General features: G+C 38.2%; 1 protein-coding gene across 1 annotated transcript; it reads left to right on the top strand.

Moving 5' to 3' along the window:
- The first annotated feature begins 1,230 nt into the window (after window positions 1–1,230).
- Window positions 1,231–4,657, top strand: LOC113705220 (thioredoxin-like protein YLS8). Its single transcript, XM_027227005.2, has 3 exons — window positions 1,231–1,389; window positions 1,914–2,045; window positions 4,139–4,657. Exons 2-3 carry the CDS (start codon window positions 1,926–1,928, stop codon window positions 4,445–4,447), a joined length of 429 nt encoding a protein of 142 aa, XP_027082806.1. The 5' UTR covers window positions 1,231–1,389; window positions 1,914–1,925; the 3' UTR covers window positions 4,448–4,657.
- The last annotated feature ends 20,876 nt before the right edge of the window (window positions 4,658–25,533 follow it).

Genomic DNA, 25,533 nt, shown 5'->3' with positions numbered 1-25,533 from the left:
TTTTTTTGTCAAATTGATATTTCGTATTCCCCACTCTGTTCTTACCATTTAATTAAGACCATGGACCGCATTTTATATATTAATATATCCAACCAATGAAAGGATCCGTCTCATTCAATTGGTAGGTGCAGATACATTTTGACTTGGAATAAATTATACGTGTGTATGTGTGTTTGTGTCACTGTATTAGAAGAAATTGCATGAATATGAAGAAAGAAATAATAGTGAAGTTAGAAGTAATTCTAATGAATCCTTTTTCAATTTTTTTGAGTAATATTTCATCCCAGAAAAATTAATAAGGCTGAGTTATTCAATCTTTCAGATGTGCAAGCAGCGGTCAAGAAGACACCTCCAGCTGATCACACATTGAAGGTTCTCTTTTCTTCTTGAAATCTTGCCAAAATAAAAGCAAAGAGTTATGAGTCACAGATTTTTGAAGCTTCTGGTTACGAATGGTTGAGTACCAATACTTTTCTCAGGATTACTTTTCCCATTTTCTTAATGCATCTGGAGGCAGTTATTTGAAGTTTAAACTGCGAAACAAATTGGTGCAAAATGCTCAGAATCATAAAAATGATGAAAGTCATTAGAGAACATTTAAACATATGGTGTCATTCATTAAAATTCATAATATACCCTTAATTATAAGGGCAAATTTATCTCAATTGCAGATAAATATTTGAATCAGAAGGCAATTATCTATTCAATAATCAACTAACTACAGCTTTCTCAGCTAACTTCCAACTTCCACATATTCTTCTCTACTCCGATCATTTTTGTTTCGTGTATGATTATCTACACTATAATAGAATTTGATCCATAAAATCCATAAAAAAAACTTTTTAAAGAGATAACTGTGATAAATATATTTTTTTTGTTAATTGTACGCACATTAGAGTATGCCTTAAACACTAGTATTCATAGCTATGGTATATTTTTTTAAAAAAATAAAAACCCCTATAAACTTTAGAAAAATGCTACCGTCCCTTTGAGTATGATACGCACGATTCTAAGTCACTTATATCTTATCATATCATTTAGTAATTTAAATTCTTGAAATAATTTGAAAGTTAATAACTTTTATTCTATATCTAATGGTAAATTTAATCTTATCAATAGCGCACCTAAAAGGAACGATAGAATTTCCTAAACTTCAATTTACACGGGCTATTAAAAGTTAAAACTTCCAAAAGAAAAACAAGAAAGAAATACACTACTCGCTTACTCTTCACGTGTGACAGCCACCACTCACTTGTTGGAAATCTATACAAATTCCAAAAAATACACCACTCGCTTACTCTTCACGTGTGACAGCCACCATATCCCAATTCCAACGCCCCGCCAGCTGAAGCTCCAGGTTTAAGGCCGCCGCCGCCACCGCCGCAGCAGGTTTGTGTTTCATGGTTTTGAGTAGGCTTCTGTAACTTCTCTTGTAAAAGTTTAAGATTGATGCTACTTTTAGGGTTTATCTATAATCAGGGCTTCGAATTTGTTGGTGCAATGTAACAATCGGACTAACAATTGGGTCTTGATTTCGGAAATAAAGTAGAGACCAAAATTTAAAGATTCCCTCAAATTTGTTGTAATTTAATTTCGGAAGTCTTTTCTACCTTTTCACGACTAAGATATGTATAGACAGTCTATTAATGTTGCTGGAAATCTTTAAAAATGTTTTATTTTTTTTGGTCTAGATTACAGGATTGATTATACCTGTTATAGAGATTTGATTTATGCAGATTGCTGTTTCATTGAGGAGATTATCATCTTCTGTTGTTTCTTCTTACATGAATTCCAATGATTTCTTGTCCTCCGTACCTCAATAGTGTTTGGATGTTTTGTTAAGAATATGGTAGCTTCACAGAGAATTGTTTGCGGTTTAAGCATGTTTTCCTACATTCCCTTTCTTGTCACAGAGAAGAAAAGAGATGTCATACCTTCTGCCTCACCTTCATTCCGGCTGGGCTGTTGACCAGGCTATCCTTGCTGAAGAGGAACGACTTGTTCTCATCAGGTTCGGACATGATTGGGATGAGACCTGTATGCAGGTAAGGCATCCTCCTGAATTTCCTTCAATTAATTCTGTCTTTCTGTGCATTTTCCAGTTTACAGTGGTTTATCTGAAAGTTTTTTGAATATTAAGGGGCCTATGACTTGTCTTTAAGCAGAAAAAGAATTACTAACTTGTGAAAAGTCCTAGTTCTAGTTGATTAAACTTTGGGATGAGGGAATTGTTTCCATTTCTTTTACCGTTCTGCTTTGGATTTTAATGTTTTCTTTTGCACTGCAATTGTTGGTTGATTAAAAGTTTTAAATAGTTCAAAGAGAAGGAACATAATAGTTGTAAATGGTTGCCAAAAAGGATTCTGGTGAAAAATGAGGCCAATTAGACTAATGCCCTCTTATGGTATTTTCCAAATGTCATTAGAAGTCAAAGCTGAGGTTGGCTGAAACTGGCTATGTTAGTCTCAATAGAAGTTGCACTGGTTCCCTCAAATTATTAGACTTAGTTTACTACTAGTTAGCTTAAATGAACAGTCACTTTAGATGTTTTCTTTTTCGGGCTAACAGAGTTATGAGCTATTGATCATGGCAGCAGGGAGGATGGTCTTTGGTCTCTGTATGTGTGGTATGCTGTATTTTACGTGTCATGTTGAGAGTCATGATGAGTTGACTGCGGTGGTAGACTATAGCAGTGCTATGGTGTCAACTCTGTTTTTTTTTGCTGCCCCTGGTTTTTTCATGTTTTGGTTAGTTTTCATATATATGATGCCATAGCAGTGCATACATATTTTGAGTTTTCATATATATGATGCCACAGCAGTGCATACATATTTCGTGTTGAATCCCATCAAATTTTAGTTGCCCATTGATGAGTAGTTCAGGTTAGATTATTTCTGAAGAGTCCTAATCTAGTTTGCTAGTACTTGATGCTTAGAGTGAGATTTGCTGACACTGCACCGCCTGGTTAGTGCAATAATACATGCCGTGGTTCAAAGTCGTGGTCAAGGATGTCACTTCCCATCTCTGATATCAATTGTGTATAGGATTATGCACAAGTTTTAAAGATTATGAAGTGTTTCAAAACTATTTGCTTTTTGTCTAACAGAAAATAGTATAATAATCACTATTGTCACAGGAAAATTAATAGAATGATGATGTCAAATATACCCATCATAAGTTGATTCAGATGCAGAAAAACTATTACACCAATTATAAGTGAGCATTGATTAAACTATTAAATATACTTTTAAAATGTTATTCTCAATTGATAAATAATTGAGTCGTGATTTTCATTGTTCTTCAAGTTTCTTATTTAAATCAAATTCTTGCTGTGTCATTATTATGGTGCTAAATACAATTTTTAATTATTCCTTTTTTAGTATATTTAAGATAACTTATGAGCTCTAGTCTATTTGACTCGTAGCATGTAGTATCTTCTTCCTAACAAATCAGTCAACAGACTCAACAGTAGTATGGTATATTATGCTTAATTTTGTTAATGTAATCATTACTAGTTTCTTCTTGTATTTATTTTAATACTCTTCTCCTTTGGGTCATTCATATCTACAGTCTCTACTCCTTGCCCCCTGTCCTCTTTAAAGATCTCTGTCCCTGGCAGTTTGCAAAAGTCAGAGATCAGTCTGACTTGCTTGCTTGGTTTTTGAGCGGCGCTTACAATCAGGAATTTGGAGCTGCTTTCTCTATCTTTTTAATTATCCTTTTTCCTTTTTTTTTCTGGAACTGCTTTCAAATTGTCTAAAACAGTAGGAAGGCAAATTTAACTTTAAGTACTGGGCAAGCAATTCAGCTGACTTTTGTGTGCCTCACTATGTTCCCCTGTCCCAGACCTTCTGTCATTAATGGGATCTCCAAGACTTACAGCAAAAACATTCAAATAATCTAGTTTTTTTTTTTTTTTGAAATCACAGGTGGAGGTTGTGTCCTAATGGTGTAAGATGTGTCTTAGCTGCTTAGGCTTCCTGCATTTATTCGGTCTTAGGAAATGCTTTGGGTAGTCCATTTTTGTGGTTTGTGGACTTTTCAGTTGCTCTATTCATTATATGTGAGATCTTATTAGAGTTGGCCCCTTTTTTAGTCCTTTATTCTTCTGATTATCCATTTGCCTACATGTTTGCAGATGGATGAAGTGTTAGCATCAGTTGCTGAGACAATAAAGAACTTTGCTGTGTTATACTTGGTTGATATAACTGAGGTGCCTGATTTTAATACAATGTATGAGTTGTATGATCCATCCACAATTATGTTCTTCTTTAGGAACAAGCACATCATGATTGATCTTGGTACTGGAAACAACAACAAGATCAACTGGGCAATGAAGGACAAACAGGAATTCATTGACATTGTCGAAACTGTGTATCGTGGTGCAAGAAAAGGTCGTGGTCTAGTCATTGCACCCAAAGATTACTCTACCAAGTATCGATATTGATTACTTGTTTGTCATGCATTTGGACAAATACTGATAGCACACCTAATATTACGCATGTATAACTAATATCTTGTTGCCGACTTCATATATTTCTGATTGCACACAGTTACACCTGATTGTAGACTGTAAAACTAATATCAGGTGGCTGAAGATTTCTTTCTGAGACTGTATTTTAGTCCTTGGATTCAATAATCAGGTGTGTTCTTAGCATGTATCTTTTAGCAATGTTGTACGGACCAACCAACTTTCTGCAACATATCATCTAGCAAGAGCCACCTTACAAATCTGTCCTGGGAATGAATTAGGCAAGCAACGATTTGCCCACTAGAATAACCCATGAGATCAAAGATATGGTTCAAGAAAGCTAGTTGAGTGTAAGAGAAAGGATGTTGAAAGAATCAATTGTTCAATAGTTTCTGTAGCAAGCGCATTTAGTTGCTTTAATGAGTATGGTTTAGTACAGCACAGGAGTTGGATTTCAGGGGTCATAAATTTCAATTAAATGTTGAAGAGGGTTAGAGGAACCAACTCTGTCTACTTCAGTTGGCTACCATGCAGTACTTAACATGCCTCAAAGATTTCTTGACTTAGTGAAATCTAACGGGTAGTGGCCGGTAAGATAAAACTGGCTACTACCCAGTAAGATAAATTCCCTTTGAACTAGTGTAGGAATTGGTTAGCGTTTGGATTGATATATTTTAGAATTTTTAAAGAAAAATATATTGTAATGATTTGATGTATGTGAGATAAAAAAGTAATAGAAAAATGTGTTCACTGAAAATATAGAATTTTTTAGATAGAAAACTGCAATCCAAACACTAGTAAATTGGGGTTTAGAGGCGCTCCCATGCAAATTTATGAGGTTTTTTTTTTTTTTTTGGAGGGGGGGGGGGGGTTTGGTTTTAAGAATTTTTATTGACCAAATTGCCTAGCATCGTGTACAGTGGCACCTCATCACTTGGGCTCCATCTACATGTAAATACACGAGGCCAACAAAGTGAAACTTTGACGTAATTTTATCAATTTGGCGGAAATTATGGAATTTACCAGTTTACCTTAGTAAATTTTTTTGGTGTTACTCTCTATTTATTGGCGGATATGCAAAATACATTTGGAACATTGGATATTTGGCTTGCGTGATTTTTGTTTAAATTTAAACTGTAAAACATTGGATAAATCCTTCTTTTGTATGCTATAATTTTTTATTTTCCCCTTTTTTGATTCATTGAATTCCACGTGAATATCAAGTTCAATTAACCAAATGATCTACCAATTATATCTCCCAAAATTTGCAACCGGGTTGCTAGGTGGCTGAATTCAAATTGAAAGTTGACTTGAGGGATGTAATAGGTTCTATTTTTAAATATCAAGAACAAATTCATTTTGTTTTAAAAATGAAGAACGAAAAGAATATTTTTGTAAAATGTGAGGGATGAAACTCGTCGTTTTCCCTATATAGTCACATACAAAATATTTACCCATATTTTTTTGGAAAATGTTATTTACACTCCCTTTTTATTATTTGCACTCCCACTATCATTTTTATTATATAGTTTTTATTTATTAGACTATATGATATAACAAATGATGGGAGTGCAAATAACAATATATGGAATCCAAATAACATTTTCCTACATTTGAAAGACCATATTCAAAAATCTTCTCAATGTGATGAAACTAGGCCTGTCAACGGGTCGGGTCTAGACCCGGATCCGGATCGGATCCGTGAAATTAATGCGGGTATGGGTAGGGATTTAATTCCGTTTCCCGGATCCGGATCCGGATCCGTTTTGTCAAACAAAAAAACGGGTCGGATACGGAATATAGTATTCCGACCCGTATTAGACCCGGATCCGGATATAAATGAATTAATAATTTAAAAAATATATATTTATCAATATAATTTGATTAGGGTGATGTATTTTAATAAAGTTAATTTGATTTCTTTTCTTATTTGATTTTTTCTTTGCATTAGTTAGAAATTAGTTTACAAATATATTTTTTTCTCATTTTTATTAGAAATTATAAAATTTGGTAAATTTGTTCGGGTAGACCCGGATCCGGATCCGGGACCGCCGGATCCGGACCCGGAACGTAGAATAAAGGACCCGTCGGGTAAACGGGTCGGGTCCGGATCCGGCATAGTAATTCGGGTCCGGGTCCGGAATAATGAATTCCGGCCCGGACCCGGCCCGTTGACAGCCCTAGATGAAACTGAAGTCTTGAACTCAAATTAAGGTTTGTGTTATAGTGTTAGAGACCAAATTGATACTTTTAGAGTATTTCAAAGGATCAAATTGAAACTTTTCCAATAAAGAAGATACAAATATCCCCATGAACAACAGTCAATGTGATAAAACCGGCAATATACAAGAGAGACAATCTCACATTTACCAAAAAGAAGCAAGAAATCTGAAAGTATCCACACAATTGGTTGCAAGAAATATGAAAGTATCCACATAATTGGTAAATTGCCATTAAAGTACAACTGATTTACCAATGCTACATTGGAAATTCAGATTTTATACAACAGAGAAAAAAGCCAATCAGAAACTACAGCCACAAAAGGTACTTTGGTCACACTTGTAAAACAAGCATCACTTTAGAGCACAAAGCAGGCATAACTGATTCTTCAATCATAAAAGAAACATAATTAAGCTGCACCACAGCATCAGTGGTTACAAAAAACAATCAGAAACTTCAGAATTTAGTCAAATCATTAAACAGAACACCAGAGACATTGAAGAAACTATAACCATATGAAGCAATTTGTTTGTATAATTAAACATGACCAAATTGATCACAATGACAAAAATGTGGTCACTACTCCATTGTGAACAAAAATCCATCCAAACTTTCATCAAAGAAACAAGCAGTATGGCATAATTCACATATTACAATTAAGGGGCACCACTGCACCTTTAGTTATCAAAACAATTGACAAGTTCAGAATTCCATCAGGTCATTAACCAGCACTACTTCAAACAAGTCACTCAAAAAATTATGACCACAAGAAGCAATTTGACTATCTACTCAGAATTAACCATATCCATCACAATCATAAAAGTACCATAGAATTTATTGCAACCATCAGGTGACCATAGTCTATTAGGCATGGAGAAGATGAGGCGAATTATTAGTTTGGCAATGAACAAAAAACGCTTCCAAACTCTGACAAAGAAGCAAGCAACCTTAAATAGTCCACATAATTGTTTAAAATCTGAATTAAGTACAATTCAGGTGTACCACCACACAAAGTGGTAACAGAAATAATTCACAAAGTCAAAATCCAGTCCAATCACGAAACAACACAACTTCAAATAAAAAGTCACTTAAAAACTATGGCCATAAGCAGCAATTTCTATGTCAACTTAAACATAGCCAAATTGATCACAATAAGGTGCAGTAGATTCTACTACAATCATCAAATAGCGCCGAACCAGGAACTAAAAAACCAAGGAAGCAAAAGAACTGTACAATATTAAGCATATACAAAGAATATCATAATGGAAATGAAGAATACTTTATCGAGAAGCTGGAACCAAATCCTTCTCTCACAAATTTTCCAAGTTCGTAAGTTAGAATCACAATCTTGCCAACCTCAAAATCATAAAAAAATAGTTCCAGGATGTCAAATAGCAAATCGGGATTTGAAGCAAATAAACTAGACAAACACAATGGTCAACAGCTTTAATCATGTATACTGGCTAGCATTATTTATCAAAACGCAGAAACATAAGTCTTCATAAAAGAAGCAACACCAGACTACAAGATTGGCTAAAAGAAGCAAAAAAATTTTAAAACCGCTCAAGTCATTACGTAGCACACGATAAAATAAGATCGCTTCTAGTTCTGACCAAACGAAAAAAGCAATCCGCAATAGTCCACATAAGTGGCAAAAATTCCACTCAACTACAATTCAAGTATACCACCGCGCTAGTAGTTAAAAATTTTTTTTACGAAGTCGGCATCCAGTCAAATCATTACACTACACAAATCAAACAGAGTCAATCAAGAAACAATGACCATAAGAATCATATCTATGTTTGTTTAAATATAAACATAGTTGATCATTGATAGGGTGCATTTTAGTGAGATATTTTGTTAATATTGCATAATTGTTTTGACTAAATATCGCACTATTTGCTAGATTTTACTCAGATTTGTGTTTGGGATTAATTGCAAGAAGTGGTGAAGAAAAAGTGCTGAAAATCGTCATTCTAGCAGACTTCCTGATAGTTAGGCGTGCCCACGCCTAACTCCAGCCTTGAAGGACAGATTCTCGGGATGATTTGCACATGTGGAAGCTTCCAAAAACTGAGTGAAGTGGTTGGCTACAAATTTGGAGATCGGTGGGGCCACTCCAAAGTTGAAGAAAGTAATTTGTAATAGGATCTCTTTTATTTAGGAAGTTTGGTATCCAAATACCAATTTTTGAGGAGGAAAACTAGGACTAGTATGCGTTTATTTCTCTGGTGGGCCTGGCCAAAAAAGAAAAAGGATTTCCTTCACCCTTTTTGGTGGCTACCAACATAGAAGGAATTGTACTTCTTTTTAGTTTTGACTTTTCTTACTTTTTTGGGAAGAACTTGAAGAGAGCCACAATTATTGGTTGGTTGAATTTGCTTTTTCCTTTGGTTTTGACTGAATTGAAGAAAAGCATCATACTCTCTCGCATGTTTTTGTGGGAAACAATAGAAAACAACAATTTTTCTTGTTCTTCTTTCTCTGATTGGCTGAATTTGGGGAGACAAGAGTTGACGGTTTTTCCTTAATTGCTTTACATGGTGTGTTCTCCATTAATGGAGAACTAACTTCTTAATTCTAGTCAAGAGGACAACTGAAGATTTGGTTCAGCAATTAGTGTAAGATCTAAATTATTTTAACTTTTTTCTCTATTTATTGATATTTATATGTTTTCTGCTTTTAATTGTTATAATTTTTGTGTATGATTGAATAGTGCACAATATTTAATTATTCACGTAGGCTATTTTGCTAATTGGGGGTAGTCGAATCCGTAATTGTTCGATTACCTCCGTCCTGGTAACAACTGGCGTAATTGGATTTATATCAGGAAAACATACGATCTAATTTAAACAAACCCTCGTAGCGTGTTTGTTAGTTAGGATTGGATTTTTCTAAATCGTAATGCAATCTAGAAATTACATCCTACGATCATATCTAGAATTGTTTTCGGGTTAAAGGAATAGTTAACGGTCGTACCTTAACTATCGAAAAAGATCGGTTGTTTATCGCGTGCATGACAACTATAACCAATCTATTAATAAATGTTAAAATTATATTTGAATTGATGATCAGTTACATGAACCATCTCTGAAGTGTACCCTTGGCTAAAGTTTTCCCAATTATTTATGTCAATTCATTATTTTTTGCATTTGATTTATTTAGTTAGCAATTCGTTAGCATTTAATCCTAATATCTCCCATTTGTCTTGACTCGAAAGGAAACAAACATCTCTCCAGTCCCTGAGGAGATGACCCTGCTTGCCACTGTCTATTAGTTAGTAAATTTTGTCAGTTAATTAATTCTGGTATATCGGATTAAGCAAACTCTTCGAGAACGGGGTGAATCAAGTAACCTATTGCACACCTAGAGTCTCTGCTCCAGTACCTAGAATTGATTATTGACTGCTTTTGATGGTAGTTAGGTTTTTATTATTATTGCACAGATCGGCACCTCTCATTTTTTGCGCCGTTTCCAGGGACTGGCACTTGAATTATTTTTTTTTTTGAGTTTAGTTTATTTGTGGTATTCTTGTTAGTTTATGCCCCGTTCTTCTCGCACATGAGAATTGATATATGACCCTAAGATTGAGAAAGCAGTGCATAGGCGAAAACAAGAGACCAAGAGATGAAAAGAAGGGTAGTCATCTACTGCAAACGAGTCAGTAGAAGACGAAGTTAGCATGACCAACAACCGAACACTAAGGGAGTTGGCTGCCTCGGAGTTGACCCACCAGCCTTTGTGCATTGCATTCCCAACTCTGGCTAAGAATACCTCATTCGATCCGAAATTAGGGTTAATTCACCTCTTACCCTCGTTCCATGGTTTATTTGGTGAAGAACCCCACAAACACGTCCAAGAGTTCGAAGTGGTTTGTTCTACCATGAAATCTCTTGGGGTCACTGAAAAGCAAATTAAACTTAGAGTCTTCCCTTTCTCTCTCAAGGATACAGCGAAAGATTAGCTATACTACCTATCCGTAGGTAGTATCACCACATGGGCACAGTTGAAAAAGAAGTTCTTAGAAAAATTCTTCCCTACATCCCAGACTGCAAGTTTGAGGAAGGAAATATGCAGCATCAAACAGTATCTCGGGGAGTCCCTGTATGATTATTGGAAAAGATTCAATAAATTGTGTACTAGATGCCCACAGCATCAAATTAGTGAACAATTATTGATCTAATACTTCTATGAAGGGTTCCAGTCATCTGACAGAAGTATCATTGACGCTGCGAGTGGAGGAGTACTGGCAAATAAGACACCGAGGGAAGCATGGGAGCTTATTGAAGCAATGGCAGAAAATTCGCAGCAATTTGGCTTCCGTGAGAGTAACTCCACCCGTAGGGTCAAAGAGGTAGAGACGTCATCCATTCAGCAGCAACTGTTAGAGTTGACGTCTTTTGTTCGGTAATTAGCCGTGGGGAATACGTAGCGAGTGAAGGTCTGTGGAATCTGTACAAGCATGGACCACTTTACAGACACATATCCCATTTTGCAAAAAGATGGAGCTGAACAAGTAAATATGGCTGGAGGCGTGCTCGCGCCCCGCAGGTAGTATGACCCGTACTCCAACACGTACAATTCGGGTTGGAGAGACCATCCTAAGTTCAGCTACGGGAACAGGCCGTAGAATTCATTTGGAAATCGCCCTCCAGGATTTCAACAACTATGGCAACCAAAGCCTCAACTTTCGTTTGCAGATTCAGGAGACTCTTTGACAGACATTGTCAAGAGCTTGGCCATAAGTACTACTCAGTTTCAAAAGAAAACTAGATCGGGCATGAAAGATATGGAGACTCGAATAAGCCACATGACAACTGCCATTAATCGCCTGGAAACTCACGTTTTTTAAAAATTGACATTGCAACCATAAGCAAATCCCAAAAATGTAAGTGTCATGACATTGAGAAGTAACAAGGAAGTGGAGCGATCTAAGTTGGCGAATCCGAAAAGCAAAAGTGAGGAGGAGATAGAGAAGGAGATTGAAGAAGAAGGGCGCATTCGCGAAGACCCTAAGATAACATTTACTTTTTCAGCTCATATTAAATCTAACTTACCTCATTTTCCTTACAGGTTGGAAAAGACAAAGAAGGCAGAGAAGGAAAAAGTGATTCTAGACGTATTCCAGAAAGTGGAGATCAACATCCCCTTGTTGGATGCACTGAAGCAAGTATTGAAATATGCCAAATTTCTGAAAGATCTGTACACCCATAAGAGGAAGCTAACGGGTGACGAAAGAGTGGCAGTGGGAGAAAATGCGTAGGCTATACTCCAAAAGAAACTCTCTTCGAAGTGTGGAGACCCAAGTATGTTCACAATGTCATGTAAAATAGGAGATACCCCAATTAGGAAAGTAATGTTGGATTTAGGGGCGTCGATTAATGTAATGCGTACAATTATTTATGCGTCTCTAAATATTGGGCCACTAAAAGGCACAAGTATTATAATCCAACTAGCAGACCGCACCAATGCTTATCCAGAGGAATTAGTTGAAGATGTTTTGGTGCAGGTTAATGAGTTAGTTTTTCTATCAGATTTTTATGTCCTAAACATGGGGGATGAAAAGTCATTAAATTCGTCATCCATTTTGTTAGGTTGACCATTTTTAAGCACTATTAGGATAAAAATAGATCTGAATGAAGGTACTTTGTCAATAGAGTTTGATGGAGAAATTATAAATTTCAATATTTTTTATGCAATGAAATACCCGGAGGAATCTAACTCTATTTTTACTTTGAGTGTTATTGAACCCCTTGTACAGGAAATGTTTGAGTTAGATGGGGAGGATGCACTGAGAGTAACTTTGGCGAAATACCTTGAGTTGGGAGCAACTCTCAGTGTGGAAATAAGTGATGAGTTGTATAGTATGATTGAAGCACTGCACTTACTTCCACCAATTTCTTTAAGGTATAAGCTCACTTCTATCTTTGTACCTGAAACTCAGAGAAAATTGTTGCCTTCTGTTGTGCAGGCATCCGAGCTGGAGCTCAAACTTCTCCCGAACATTTGAAGTATACATTTTTCGGGGACAAGGAGACATTACCGGTGATAATTTTTGCACACCTGTCACCGAATTAAGAAGACAACCTGATTTGTTTTCTTCGAGATCATAAGTTAGCGATTGGGTGGAACATCACAGACATCAAAGGAATCAACCCATCTTTATGCATGTACCGAATATGGCTCGAAAATGATGTAAAGCCGATGAGACATGCACAACGAAAATTGAACCCGCTGATGATGGAAGTAGATAAGAAGGAGATACTCAAACTCCTAGAGGTGGGAATTATCTTCGCCATCTTAGACAGCCCGTGGGTGAGCTCAGTTCAAATGGTCCCGAAAAAGGCGGGAGTTACTATAGAAGAAAACCAGGAAGGCGAGATGGTTCCAATCAAGAAACCCACATGGTGGCGCCAATGCATTGATTACCGGAGACCGAATGCCGTGACAAAAAGGGACCACTTCCCTCTCCCTTTTATTGATTAGATGATAGAGAGGTTGACTGGTCGTGTTTATTACTGTTTTCTTGATGATTTTTCAGGGTACTTCCAAATCACGATAATACCGGAGGACCAAGAGAAAACCACATTCACTTCCCCATTTGGTACTTTTGCCTACCACAGAATGCCTTTCGGTCTCTGTAATGCTCTAGTAACTTTTCAAAGGTGCATGGTAAGTATCTTCTTCGAGTATATAAAAAAAGTTATCGAAATATTTATGGATGATTTCAGTGTGTATGGGGATAGCTTTGATGAATGCCTTGATAATCTAGTTTTAATCTTAAAAAGGTGCATAGAGACAAACTTGGTTCTTAATTGGAAAAAATGCTACTTTGTGATGGAGCATGGTATTGTCTTAGAACATGTAGTGTTGGTTAGGTGAATAGAGGTAGATAAAACAAAAGTCGACCTTATTTCTGTTTTACCTTATCCCGTAAGTGTACGAGAAGCACGTTCCTTTTTGGGTCATGCAGGGTTCGATAGGAGATTCATCAAGGACTTTTCGAAAATTGGAACACCCTTGTTCAAATTATTGCAAAAGGACATAGCATTTGACTTCACCGAGGAATGCAAGGCAGCATTTGACAAATTAAAGGAGTTGTTGACATCACCACCCGTCATTCAACCCCCAAACTGGAGCCTTCCATTTGAATTAATGTGCGACGTAAGTGATTACGCAGTGGGAACGGTGTTGGGGCAAAGGATTGGCAGGGTGGCGCATGCTATTACTATGCATCAAAAGAGTTGAATGGAACCCAACTTAACTATTCTACGACAGAGAAAGAATTATTAACTGTTATTTTTGCATTAGAAAAATTAAGATCTTATTTGTTGGGTGTAAAGGTAATAGTTTTCTCTGATCATGCAGCCTTAAGGTATTTGATGACGAAAAAGGATGCAAAACCAAGACTCGTCAGATGGATTCTGCTCCTACAAGAGTTTGACTTGGAGATTAAGGATAAAAACGGGGCAGAGAACTTGGTTGCTCATCACTTAAGCCGTTTGCTTACAAATAAGGAGGAACAGCCATTGAGAGAGGCGTTTCCAAAAGAGCAAGGCGTTTCCAGAAGAGCAATTACTTGCCATTGATTCGTCTGCACCTTGGTATGCTGATATCGTGAATTACTTAATAACTAACCAATTACCTGCAGGTTGGTCAAAGGAAAGGAGAGACAAAGTGAAAAGTGATGTCAAATACTATATTTGGAACGACCCCTACCTGTAGAGGCAATGTTCGGATTAAGTGCTAAAAAAATGTTTAAATGCAGGTGAATTTCACTCTATTGTAACTTTTTTGCCATTCGTTTGCATGTGAAGGACACTTTGGACCAAAACGAACAGTTTGCAAGGTGTTGGAGAGAGGCATTTATTGGTCCATCCTTTTCAAAGATGCATATTTATTTTGTAAATCTTGTGATAAGTGTCAAAGGGTGGGAAATTTTTTTCGTAGGAACCAAATGTTTCAAATCCCCGTATTGTTTGTTGAAATTTTTGATGTTTGGAGGATAGATTTCATGGGTCCTTTTTCCTCGTCTTTTGGTTTCGTATACATCTTACTTACCGTTGATTATATCTCTAAGTGGGTGGAAGTAAAAGTCACCCGAACTAACGATTCTAGAGTGGTTGCAGTGTTTTTAAAGTCTAACATTTTTGTCCGTTTTGGGATGACAAGAGCTGTAGTAAGTGATAGGGGGACACATTTTTGCAATAAAACTATTGCTGCCTTGTTCCGCAAATATGGCGTACTCCACAAAGTATCCGCGTCATATTACCCGAGTACGCCATATTACCCGCAAACAAATGGTCAAGCCAAAGTGTCAAAGAGGGAGATCAAGTCTGTCTTGGAGAAGATGGTACGCCCTGATAGAAAGGATTAAAACTTGAAATTGGAAGATGCACTATGGGCTTACCGCACCGTGTATAAGACGCCGACTGGGATGTCCTCGTATAGACTAGTCTTCTGTAAGACTTGCCTTCTCCCAGTAGAGTTCGAGCATAGGGCATTCTGGGCAGTGAAGCAGTGTAATCTAAATCTTGAGGAAGCGGGAGTCCATAGGAAATTGCAGCTACAAGAGTTGGAAGAGATTAGAAATGAGGCATATGAGAATACCATGATTTACAAGGAGAAGAGCAAAATTTTTCATAATCAACAAGTGTCAAGAAAGTCATTTGTAGTGGGGCAAAAAGTCCTCTTGTATCACTCGAGACTTAAACTTTTTTTCGATAAGTTGCATTCTCGTTGGATTGGTCCATTTGTCATTTCTAATATTTTTTATTATGGTGCAGTGGAGATCCAAAATTTAAAGACGGAGAAGAAGTTCGTGATGAATGACCAGCGTCTCAAACCATACTATGAAAGATTCTCTGTTGAGGAAGTCGAGTTCATACAACTCGAGGATCCAATTTATCCATTTTGAGAGTTCCGACCAAGTTTAACCAAAGACATTAAAGAAAGACGCTGCTTAGGAGGCAACCCAATGCTATTTGTTCTAATTTTCTTATCTTTCTGGAGTTTTTGTTCAGTGTTAGTGTCATTTAGTGGTTTGTTGTTGTGTGGCAGGAAGCTGGCAGTTAGATGTGCCAACGCTAGGTGGTCACGTTTAAGGAATGAAGTTTTGAATTGACGGACAGAAAACTCTCGAGTAGTTAGGTATGCCCACGCCAGGTGGTCACGCTTAAGGAAAGAGATTCACGTCCGCGGTCAGAAGACTCTATAGCAGTTAGGCGTGCCCACGCCAAGTAGTCACGCCCAAGGAACTCAATTTCTGGAGATTGGTAAGAAGACTTTCTATGAGTTAGGCATGCTCACGTCAGGTGGTCACGTTTAAGGATCCAAATTTTGGGCGAATGGTCAGAAGACTCTTAGGCAGTTAAGCATGCCTACGCCTAACAAGGGGGTTCCCTGCTCTTAAAAAAAAGAGATAAAAAAACAAAATTACTCTCACTTAAAAAAAGGGGTAGAGGACCCGTTGCCCTACTTTCTTCTTTTTTGCCTTTCTTGTCTTCATTCATTCTTTCTCTTCTTCTTCTTTCTATTTCTTCCTTTTCTTGCTTTTCTTCTTCTTCTACTCAGTGTCGCCTTCATTATCGACCGCAAGACCGTGCGCCGCCATACGCCTCTCGCCCTCACCGCCTACTTCCTCCACCATCGCGCCCCATCGCAGTGCGCGTTTCGCACGCCTTCCCTCTTTACCTCGCGCGCAGATAGCGCACAGTGGCGCGTCCTTCTATTTCCCATCGCGCGCCAGATAGTGCGCAGTTGTGCCCCTGAGCGCTCCGTTCTAGCCCAGGCACGCCTAAGCACACCTCTGCGGGCTCCGTTCCATCGTGCTAGACTGCACGCGACCAGCGACCAGCGCCCACCAACGCGAGCCCTGCCAGCGCGAGCCCAGTCAGCACTCTTCCTCTCTATGCGCGACCAGCAAGAGCACATGCCTCCGCCTAAGCGCGTGTCCGCCACGGGTGCACCTCCACGCATGGCCTTCAGGCGCCGCCGCTGCCGCTCTGCCATCGTACCTACTGCCGGTTCCCACCTCAGGTCCCTTCTTTCTTTAATTTTCTGTTAACATTAGCTGATGACAGACAATTTGTGCTTAATTTGGGTGTTGTGATTTTGTCTTTGGCTACTGTTGACTATTTGCTCAATTTTGTGCTAAACCCGTGATATTTGGAAAAGTTTTTGCTGTGACTACCTGTTTAATTAGTTTTTGGTGTGTTTATTGTCTATTTGTTTAATTATTGGTGTTTGGAATTGTGATTGGGGACCCATGCTTAGTTGGGCCTATTGACTTATTTTGAACACTCGTACCTTACCCTTGCCCTGTTCACTGATATCAAATGGCCAAACTAAAAGATAAAAGCAGGAATAGACCTTTCACCTCCACCCCACAATCTACTGTCCCTTTGAGTGGGCCTTCCTAAGCGATTGCTCGGGAAACCCTGGACCCGACTTGGGCCCATTAGGGAGGTTCACACCTCCTCTACGACCTACTTCAGTGGCCATTTGACCTTTATCAGGGCTGCCGATAGAGAACGGTATGCCGCTACTTGCACAAGAAAAATTATTCCTTGCAAGTTCATCCATGACCCTACACTTGATCTTCTAAATATTAGAGATGAGATCACTAAAAAGTTAACTACCATAGTTTTGGACTCGTTATATTGCTATTATTTTACCTGCCTTCACTGAATTAACGTGGGAGTTCTATACCAGTTTTGAGTTTAATGTCTCTGATGAATTCTCCGTTACTACTCCTGGGGTGGTGCGTTTTAGATTAATGGGTAGGGATTTTACACAATCCCTCACTGAGTTTAATTTAGCCCTTAATTTTATTGACATTCCCTACTCCCAAACTGATGAATATATGGCAAGCACCTGCGAGTACATTGAGCCTTTCTTTTCCCATAACACTGGCTATTGGAGAGAATTGTCGGTTGACCAACAATCTTATGATCCTAACCAGTTTAAATCCTCTTTTTTTTTAAGAGCCCCATTTTTCGCTATTTACACCGTTTTATGACTTACAGCTTCTCCGGTAGAAAACAGTTAAGGTATTTTGACCAAACCTGAGTTTTTTTTTATTTGGTGTATGGTTGCCGAGGTTAAGGTCAACTTTGGTTATTGGTTTGCTTCTCACCTTCGAACCGTCTTAAGCAAGAAAAATAAGCCGTTAATTTTGGGCTCTTTTATCACTCAATTGATTATAAATCTTGGGATTGTGGACTTAACTAATCATAATCTGCAAAAAATTGACAGGTGCCAAGCATGTATAATAATAATAAAAACCTAACTACCACAAAAAACAGTCAATAATCAATTCTAGATACTGGAGCAGAGACTCTAGGTGTACAATGGATTATTTGATTCACCCTGTTCCCGAAGAATTTGGTTAATCCGATATACCATAATTAATTAACTGACAAAATTTACTAACTAGTAGACAGTGCAAGTAGGGTCGTCTCCTCAGGGATTGGGGAGAAGTTTGTTTCTTTTCGAGTCAAGACAAGTGGGGAATTTTAGAATTAAATGCTAATGAATTGCTAACTAAATAAATCAAATGCAAAAAATAATTAATTGACAGAAATAATTGGAGAAACTCTAACCAATGGTACACTTCAGAGATGGTTCATACAACTAATCATTGATTCAAAGATAATTCCAACATTTATTAATAGATTGGTTATAGTTGTCATACATGCGATAAACAACCAACTTTTACTTAATTTCTCAATAATTAAGATACGACTGTTAACTATTTCTCTAATTCGGAAACAATTCTAGGTACGATCATAGGATGTAATTTTTAAATTGCATTAAGATTTAAAAAAAAAATCCAATCCTAACTAACAAATATGCTATTTAGATCGTATATTTTCTTGACATAAACCCAATTACGCCAGTTGCTAGCCTATGTGAATAATTAAATATTGCGCACTATTCAATCATATACAAAAGTTATAATAATTAAAAGCAGAAAATATATAAATACCAATAAATGGAGGAAACAGTTAAAATAATTTAGATCTCACAGTAATTGCCGAACCAAATTTTCAGTTGAGGAGAACATACCATGGAGAACACGCCATGTAAAACAATTGAGGAAAAATCGTCAACTCTTGTCTCCTCAAATTCGACCAATCAGAGAAAGAAGAACAAGAAAAATTGTTTTTCACAAAAGCATACGAGAGAGTCTGATGCTCTTTTTCAATTCCGTTAAAACAAAAAAAAAAAAAGCAAATTCAACCAGTCAACAATTGTGGCTCTCTTCAACTTCTTCTCAAAAAGTAAGAAAAGTCAAAACTAAAAAAAAGTACAATCCCCTCTACGTTGGTAGCCACCAAAAAGGATGAAAGAAATCCTTTTTCTTTTTCGGCCAGGCCCATCAGAGAACGAAACGCATCCTAGTCTTAGTTTTCTTCCTCAAAAATTGGTATCCTATTAAAAATTTCCTAAATAAAAAAGATCCTATTAAAAGACATCCGGTTATTAGGCAACGATACTAGTGGAGTATAGCCGAATAAACAACAAATTAAAATTAAAAATCACACAAACCCATTTCATTTCTTAAACATGGAAAACTAAGATTAATAGTTGAACCAATTTACACAAATAATGCTAAACAAATATTTACAATACTTAGAGAAATTAATCAAAAAGTGTAGAAGTCATAAAATCTCAAATATTCACCAAAAAGAAACTCTTAGATTTAACCATGTTATACTTAACATCTTAGAGCGTAAAATCTTAGCAATAGAAAAATGTGAAATATCTAACCATCGTTTATCAGGAACAATCACAAATATGCACAAAAATAGGCAAAAATTGGATAAAATTCAACAACTATACTACCCCCCCAACACCTAAATCTTACATTGCTCTCAATGTAAGCAAATACAGACCAAGAATAGAGGTAATAGAGCAACGACATTTCCCTAAACATGGAGGAGAGTAGAAAAGGACTACGGCTCAGGAGGGAAGGGTGGACGGAAACCCACGTATGTGAAATACTGAGCCAAGTTTTGCGCTATTCTGGCCACCTGGCGTTCGATCCACTCCAATCTAGAGTCCATGTGATGCAGTTGAAAGCGGAGGGTGGAAGATTGGCTGTCAGTAAAGGACGTCGACGGAGGTGCAGAAGAGGAAGGTCCAGGAGCGTCAGTAGAAGGACCGCCAGTCTCAGAAGTGGCAGGTTTGGAAGCTCTGCACTTAGGAGGAATCTAGATCGGCCCCGGAGAAATGAATTGAAAGACACCAATCACCTGTTGCACTAAACCCATCTTTTCCAAACAAATTAAATCAAGAGGTTCTATAGTACAAGTTTGATGCAGATTATGATTAGTTAAGTCCAGAACCCCAAGATTTATAGTCAATTGAGTGATAAAGGAGCCCAAAATTAATGGTTTATTTTTCTTATTTAAGACAGTTCGGAGGTGAGAAACAAACCAACAACCCAAGCTGACTTTAACTTCATCAACCATACACCAAATAAAAAAGAACCCGAGTTTGATCAAACTACCCGAACTATCTTTCCTACCGGAGAAGCTGTAAGCCATAAAACGGTGTAAATAGCGAAAAATGAGGCTCTTAAGAAAAAAGATTTTAGACTGGCTAGGATCATAAGATTATCGGTCAACCGACAATTTTCTCCAATAGCCAGTGTTATGGGAAAGAAAGGTTCAGTGAACTCGCAGACACTTGCCATATATTCATCAGTTTGGGAATAGGGAATGTCAACAAAAATCAAGGGCCAAATTAAATTCAGTGATGGACTGTGTAAACTCCCTACCTATCAATCTAAACGCACCACCCTAGGACTATTAACGGAGAATTCATCAGGGACATTAAACTCAAAAGCGGCATAGAACTCCTACTTAACTCAGTGAAGGTAGGTAAAATAATAGCAGCATAACGGGCCCAACCTATGACAGCTAATTTCCTAGTGATCTCATCTCTAATATTTAGAAGATCAAGTATAGGGCCATGGATGAACTTGCAAGGAATAATTTTCCTTGTGCAAAAGACTTTCCAATAGTTAGGCGTGATCACCTGAGGTAGTCACGCTTAAGGATCCAAATTTTGGGCGGATAGTCAGAAGATTCTTAGGTAGTTAGGCGTGTCCATGCCTAACAAGGGGGTTCCTTGCTCTAAAAAAAATGGGGGATAAAAAGACGAAATTACCCTCACTTAAAAAAAGGGGTAGAGGACCCGTTGACCTACTTTCTTCTTTCTTGTCTTTTTTTTCTTCAATCTTTCTTTCTCTTCTACTTCTTTCTTTCTCTTCTTCTTTCTTTTTCTTCCTTTTCTTCTTCTACCCACCGCCGCCTTCACTATCCACCGCTAGACCGCGCGCCGTCGTATGCCTCTCGCCCTCGCCACCACCTTCCACCACTGTTGCGCCCCTGCGCGCCGACGTATGCCTCTCGCCCTCGCCGCCACCTTTCACCACTGTTGCGCCCCTGCGCGCCGAGCCTTCCCCCTTCCCCTCGCGCGCAGACAGCTAGCAGCAACTGTAGGCAGTAGCCAGGCGCGCGCCTTCTATTTCCAATCCACACCAGCCCTGGCGCGCGAACCCAAGCACGTCTCTGCACGCCCCGTTCCATCGCGCCAGACCGTGCTCAACCAGCGAGCAGCGCCCACCAGCCCAAGGCCTACCAGCGCGAGCCCTGCCAGCGCTCTTCCTCTCTGTGTGTGACCAACGATAGCACGCGCCTCCGCTTAAGCGCGTGTTCGCCACGCGCATGCCTTCACGTACAGTCTTCAGGAGCTACCGCTACCGCTCTGCCATCGTACCCACTGCCGGCTCCCACCTCGGGTCCCTTCTTTCTTTAATTTTCCGTTAACATTAGCTGAGGACAAAATTTCAATTTCTAACTGAGGCCAGATATCTTGATTTTTAGCTGATGACAGACAATTTGTGCTTAATTTGGGTGCTGTGATTTTGTCTTCGGTTACAATTGACTATTTACTTAATTTTGTGCTAAACCCGTGGTATTTGGGGAAGTTTTTGCTGTGACTACCTGTTTAATTAGTTTTTGGTGTGTTCATTATTTATTTCTTTAATTATTAGTGTTTGGACCTTTGATTGGGAACCCTTTGCTTAGTTGGGCCTTTGCCCTGTTCACTAATATCAAATGACCAAACCAAAAGTTAAAAACAGGAATAGACATTCCACCTCCACCACACAGCCTACTGTCCCTTTGAGTGGGCCTTCCCAAGCGACTGCTCCGGGAGGCCCCCGAACCCGTCTTCGTCAGAATAAGGAGGTTCACATCTCTTCTCCGGCCCACTTCGACGACCATTTGACCTTTACTAGGGCTACCAATAGGGAACGGTATGCCGCTGCTTGCACAAGGAAAATTATTCCTTACAAGTTCATCAATAACCTTATACTTGATCTTCTAAATATTATGTCTGAGGTCACTAGGAAGTTAGCCACCATAGTTTGGACCCGTTATACTGCTATTATTTTACCTGCCTTCACTGAGTTAACGTGGGACTTCTATGCCACTTTTGAATTTAATATCCCTGATGAATTCTCTGTTACTACTCCTGGGGTTGTGCGTTTTATGGATAGAAAGTTTACACAGTCCATCACTGAATTTAATTTGACTCTTGATTTTATTGACATTTCCTACTCTCAAACTGATGAAATATATGACAAGCACCTGCGAGTTCATTGAGCCTTTTTTTTTCCATAACACTGGTTATTGGAGAGAATTGTCGGTTGACCTACAATCTTATGATCCTAGCCAGTCTAAAGCCTCTTTTCTTAAGAACCCCATTTTTCGCTATTTACACTGTTTTATGGCTTACATCTTCTCCGATAGAAAAGACAGTTCGAATATTTTGATCAAACTCGAGTTCTTTTTTTATTTGGTATATGATTGCTGAGTTTAAGCTCAACTTGGATTGTTGGATTGCTTCTCACCTCCGAACTGTCTTAAGCAAGAAAAATATGCCGTTAATTCTGGACTCTTTTATTACTCAATTGGCTATAAATCTCGGGGTTCTGGACTTAAATAATCATAATTTGTACCAAAATTGTACTATGGAACCTCTTGATTTAATTTATTTGAAAAGATGGGTTTAGTGTAACAGGTGAATAGTATCTTCCAATTCGTTCCTCTTGGGCCGATCCAGATTCCTCCTAGGCGCAAAGCTTCCAAACCTGCCACTTCTGAGGCTGGCGGATTTTCTACTGACGCCCCTGGGCCTTCCTCTTCTACGCCTCCGCCGACATCCTCTACTGACAACCAGTCTTTCACCCTCCGCTTTCACCTGCATCACATGGACTCTAGATTGAAGCGAATCGAGTGCCAGGTGGCCAGAATGACACAGAACTTGGCTCAGTATTTCACACACGTGGGCTTCCGTCCACCCTTTCCTCCCAAACTTTAGTCATTTTCTACTCTCCTCCGTGTTCAGGGAAGTGTCGTTGCCCCATTATCTCTATTCTTGGTCTCTATTTGCTTACATTGGGGGCAATGTAATTTTATCCAATTTTTGCCTATTTTTGTGCATATTTGTGATTGCTCCTAATAAACGATGGTTAGATGTTTCAAATTTTTCTATTGCTAAAATTTTACACTCTAAGATATTAAGTATGACATGGTTAAATATAAGAGTATCTTTTTAGTGAATATTTGAAAATTATGAATATTTGAGATTTTGTGATTTTTGCATTTTTTGATTAACTTCTCTAAGTATTGTAAATATTTGTCTAACATTTTTTTGTGCAAATTGGTTCAACTATTAATATTAGTTCTCCATGTTTAAGAAATGAAGCGGGTTTGTGTGATTTTTAATTTTAATTTATTGCTTATTTATGAATAGTATTCGACTATATTCCGCTAGTATCGTTGCCTAGTAACCGGATGTCTTAACAGCAAGTGTGAATTTTCGCATCAAAAAGGTACGGTAACAATGAGTATGTGATCCTTTAGCGATAAAGTTGAGTAATCGGGTTCTTTCATTTGGTAGATATCGGAGTTCGCGTCAAAATACTTAAATGGCTAAGGACTAAGCATTTCCCTTGGAAAAAAAAAATTTTAAGTGTGGGGATATTCTAAAAAATGAAAAATATATATGTGCTAATAGTGAAATATGTAAAAGTGTTTGAATGAATCGTTAGCCCGCTGATTCATGAATTTTAATGTTGAGATTTTGCTTAATAATTGAACCATTTGCTTATGAATGCTAGTTGAATATTTTATATTCTTAAGTTAGTAATAAATTGGAGGAGTCCTTAATCTTGAAAGCTAATTGGAGAAATATTTCTTGGAACTTTATCACTAATGATTGACATGTGTTTTACTTGTATCTTAGCAATAGAATATTTGACCAATAGCCATTATTTGATTGTCTGATTTATTGTTCTTATGCTTGAGGACAAACATGATCTAGGTATGGGGGAGGTTGATAGGGTGCATTCTAGTGAGATATTTTGTTAATATTGCATAATTGTTTTGACTAAATATCGCACTATTTGGTAGATTTTACTCAGGTTTGTGTTTTGGATTAATTGCAGGAAGTGGTGAAGAAAAAGTGTTGAAAATCGTCATTCCAGCAGACTTCCTAATAGTTAGGCGTACCCACGCCTAACTCCAGTCTTCAGAAACGAATTCTCGGGATGATTTGCCCACATGGAAGCTTCCAAAAACTGAGTGAAGTGGCTGACTACGGCTGTGTTTGGTTCGATTGTTTTTGGCAAAAACTGTGGCTGTAGTCAAAATACAATTTCAGTCAACCAACTTTTTTTTAAATGCTACAGTCCCGGTCCTGGTACACGGCGCCGTTTAGGAGCCAAAATGACAAAACAAGTTTTGAGGTGTATTGTCCTTCCGTTCCTCCTCGTTATTTTCTGAGTTAAACTGTATCGAGCAACTACGAGGCTCCTCTTCACTTTCCTCTTCTAAGCAGCATCAACAGTAGAGCAGACACTTGAATGTTCAAATCACCGGTTCTACCCCAGCTGATCTGCTTGTAATGCTGCTGTCATCGTCGCCGCAAGTGAACAGTTAGCTGGTCCCTCCACAATTTGCAACTTATCTGCAGCATAACATCGGGAGAAGGAAGCTGAACCTCCGCTGCACCTCGGACAGGGGAGGTAGTGGAATTGCCCAGAAAATCATTCGAAGCTGCTTGCTGAAGAGCTTTCTTCCCTTATTTCCAAGTCGCGGCCAAGGAGTCTCACCGCCGTTGCTCAGCTGTTGCTTCGTCGAGGTGAGTTTGTACTGTTGAGCTAATTGGGGCCTTAATTCGTACGAATTAGGGCTACAGTAATTAATGAATGTGGTTGCTGTTTAATCCTATTCTCTGAAAAATCAGCGGGCGATAGTAAATGGTAGAGACAGAGGATCAATTAAGAAAATGTGGATTTGCCTTGTTTGGACTGACATTCATGCTTCTTCACTTAACTTCTTTATATTGTGCGGCATTCCATTTTTCATTATTGGCTTGTTTTGGTTCGCCATCTCATCTTAGCAACTCACAATTGGAGCTTCACCGTTATCTTGCCTTCGTGATAATTCCCGCATGTGTCCAAGGTATGCTAAATTAATTGTTAGCAAGAGGGAAATGGTACACAGTGGCACCATATTAGCTGATAAACGTGCTTGGCTGCTTTAAATTGTTCGGCATGCATAGGAGAGTTTTTTTTAATAAGCTCATGGTATACGTGTACCCTGTTAATGGGAAGAATATTGATACTATGAAGTGGATTAGATGTTTGATCGATTGCTGTTGTTGTCGGCTGAAATTGATCAGTTTTTCTGCCACATGAATCTGTAGGTGGGGTGTTGTATCTACATTTACATTTCGGATAAGGAATTTGATTAATTGGT

Source organism: Coffea arabica, chromosome 8c (assembly GCF_036785885.1).
Source record: "Coffea arabica cultivar ET-39 chromosome 8c, Coffea Arabica ET-39 HiFi, whole genome shotgun sequence".
Lineage (NCBI taxonomy): Eukaryota > Viridiplantae > Streptophyta > Magnoliopsida > Gentianales > Rubiaceae > Coffea > Coffea arabica.
This window is presented reverse-complemented; position numbering and strand designations above follow the sequence as displayed.

Coding starts and splice junctions, on each gene's coding strand:
- LOC113705220 (XM_027227005.2), top strand. CDS start 1,926: ATGTCATACCTTCTGCCTCACCTTCATTCCGGCTGGGCTGTTGACCAG. Junction 2,046..4,138: donor GGGATGAGACCTGTATGCAG/GTAAGGCATCCT, acceptor ACATGTTTGCAG/ATGGATGAAGTGTTAGCATC.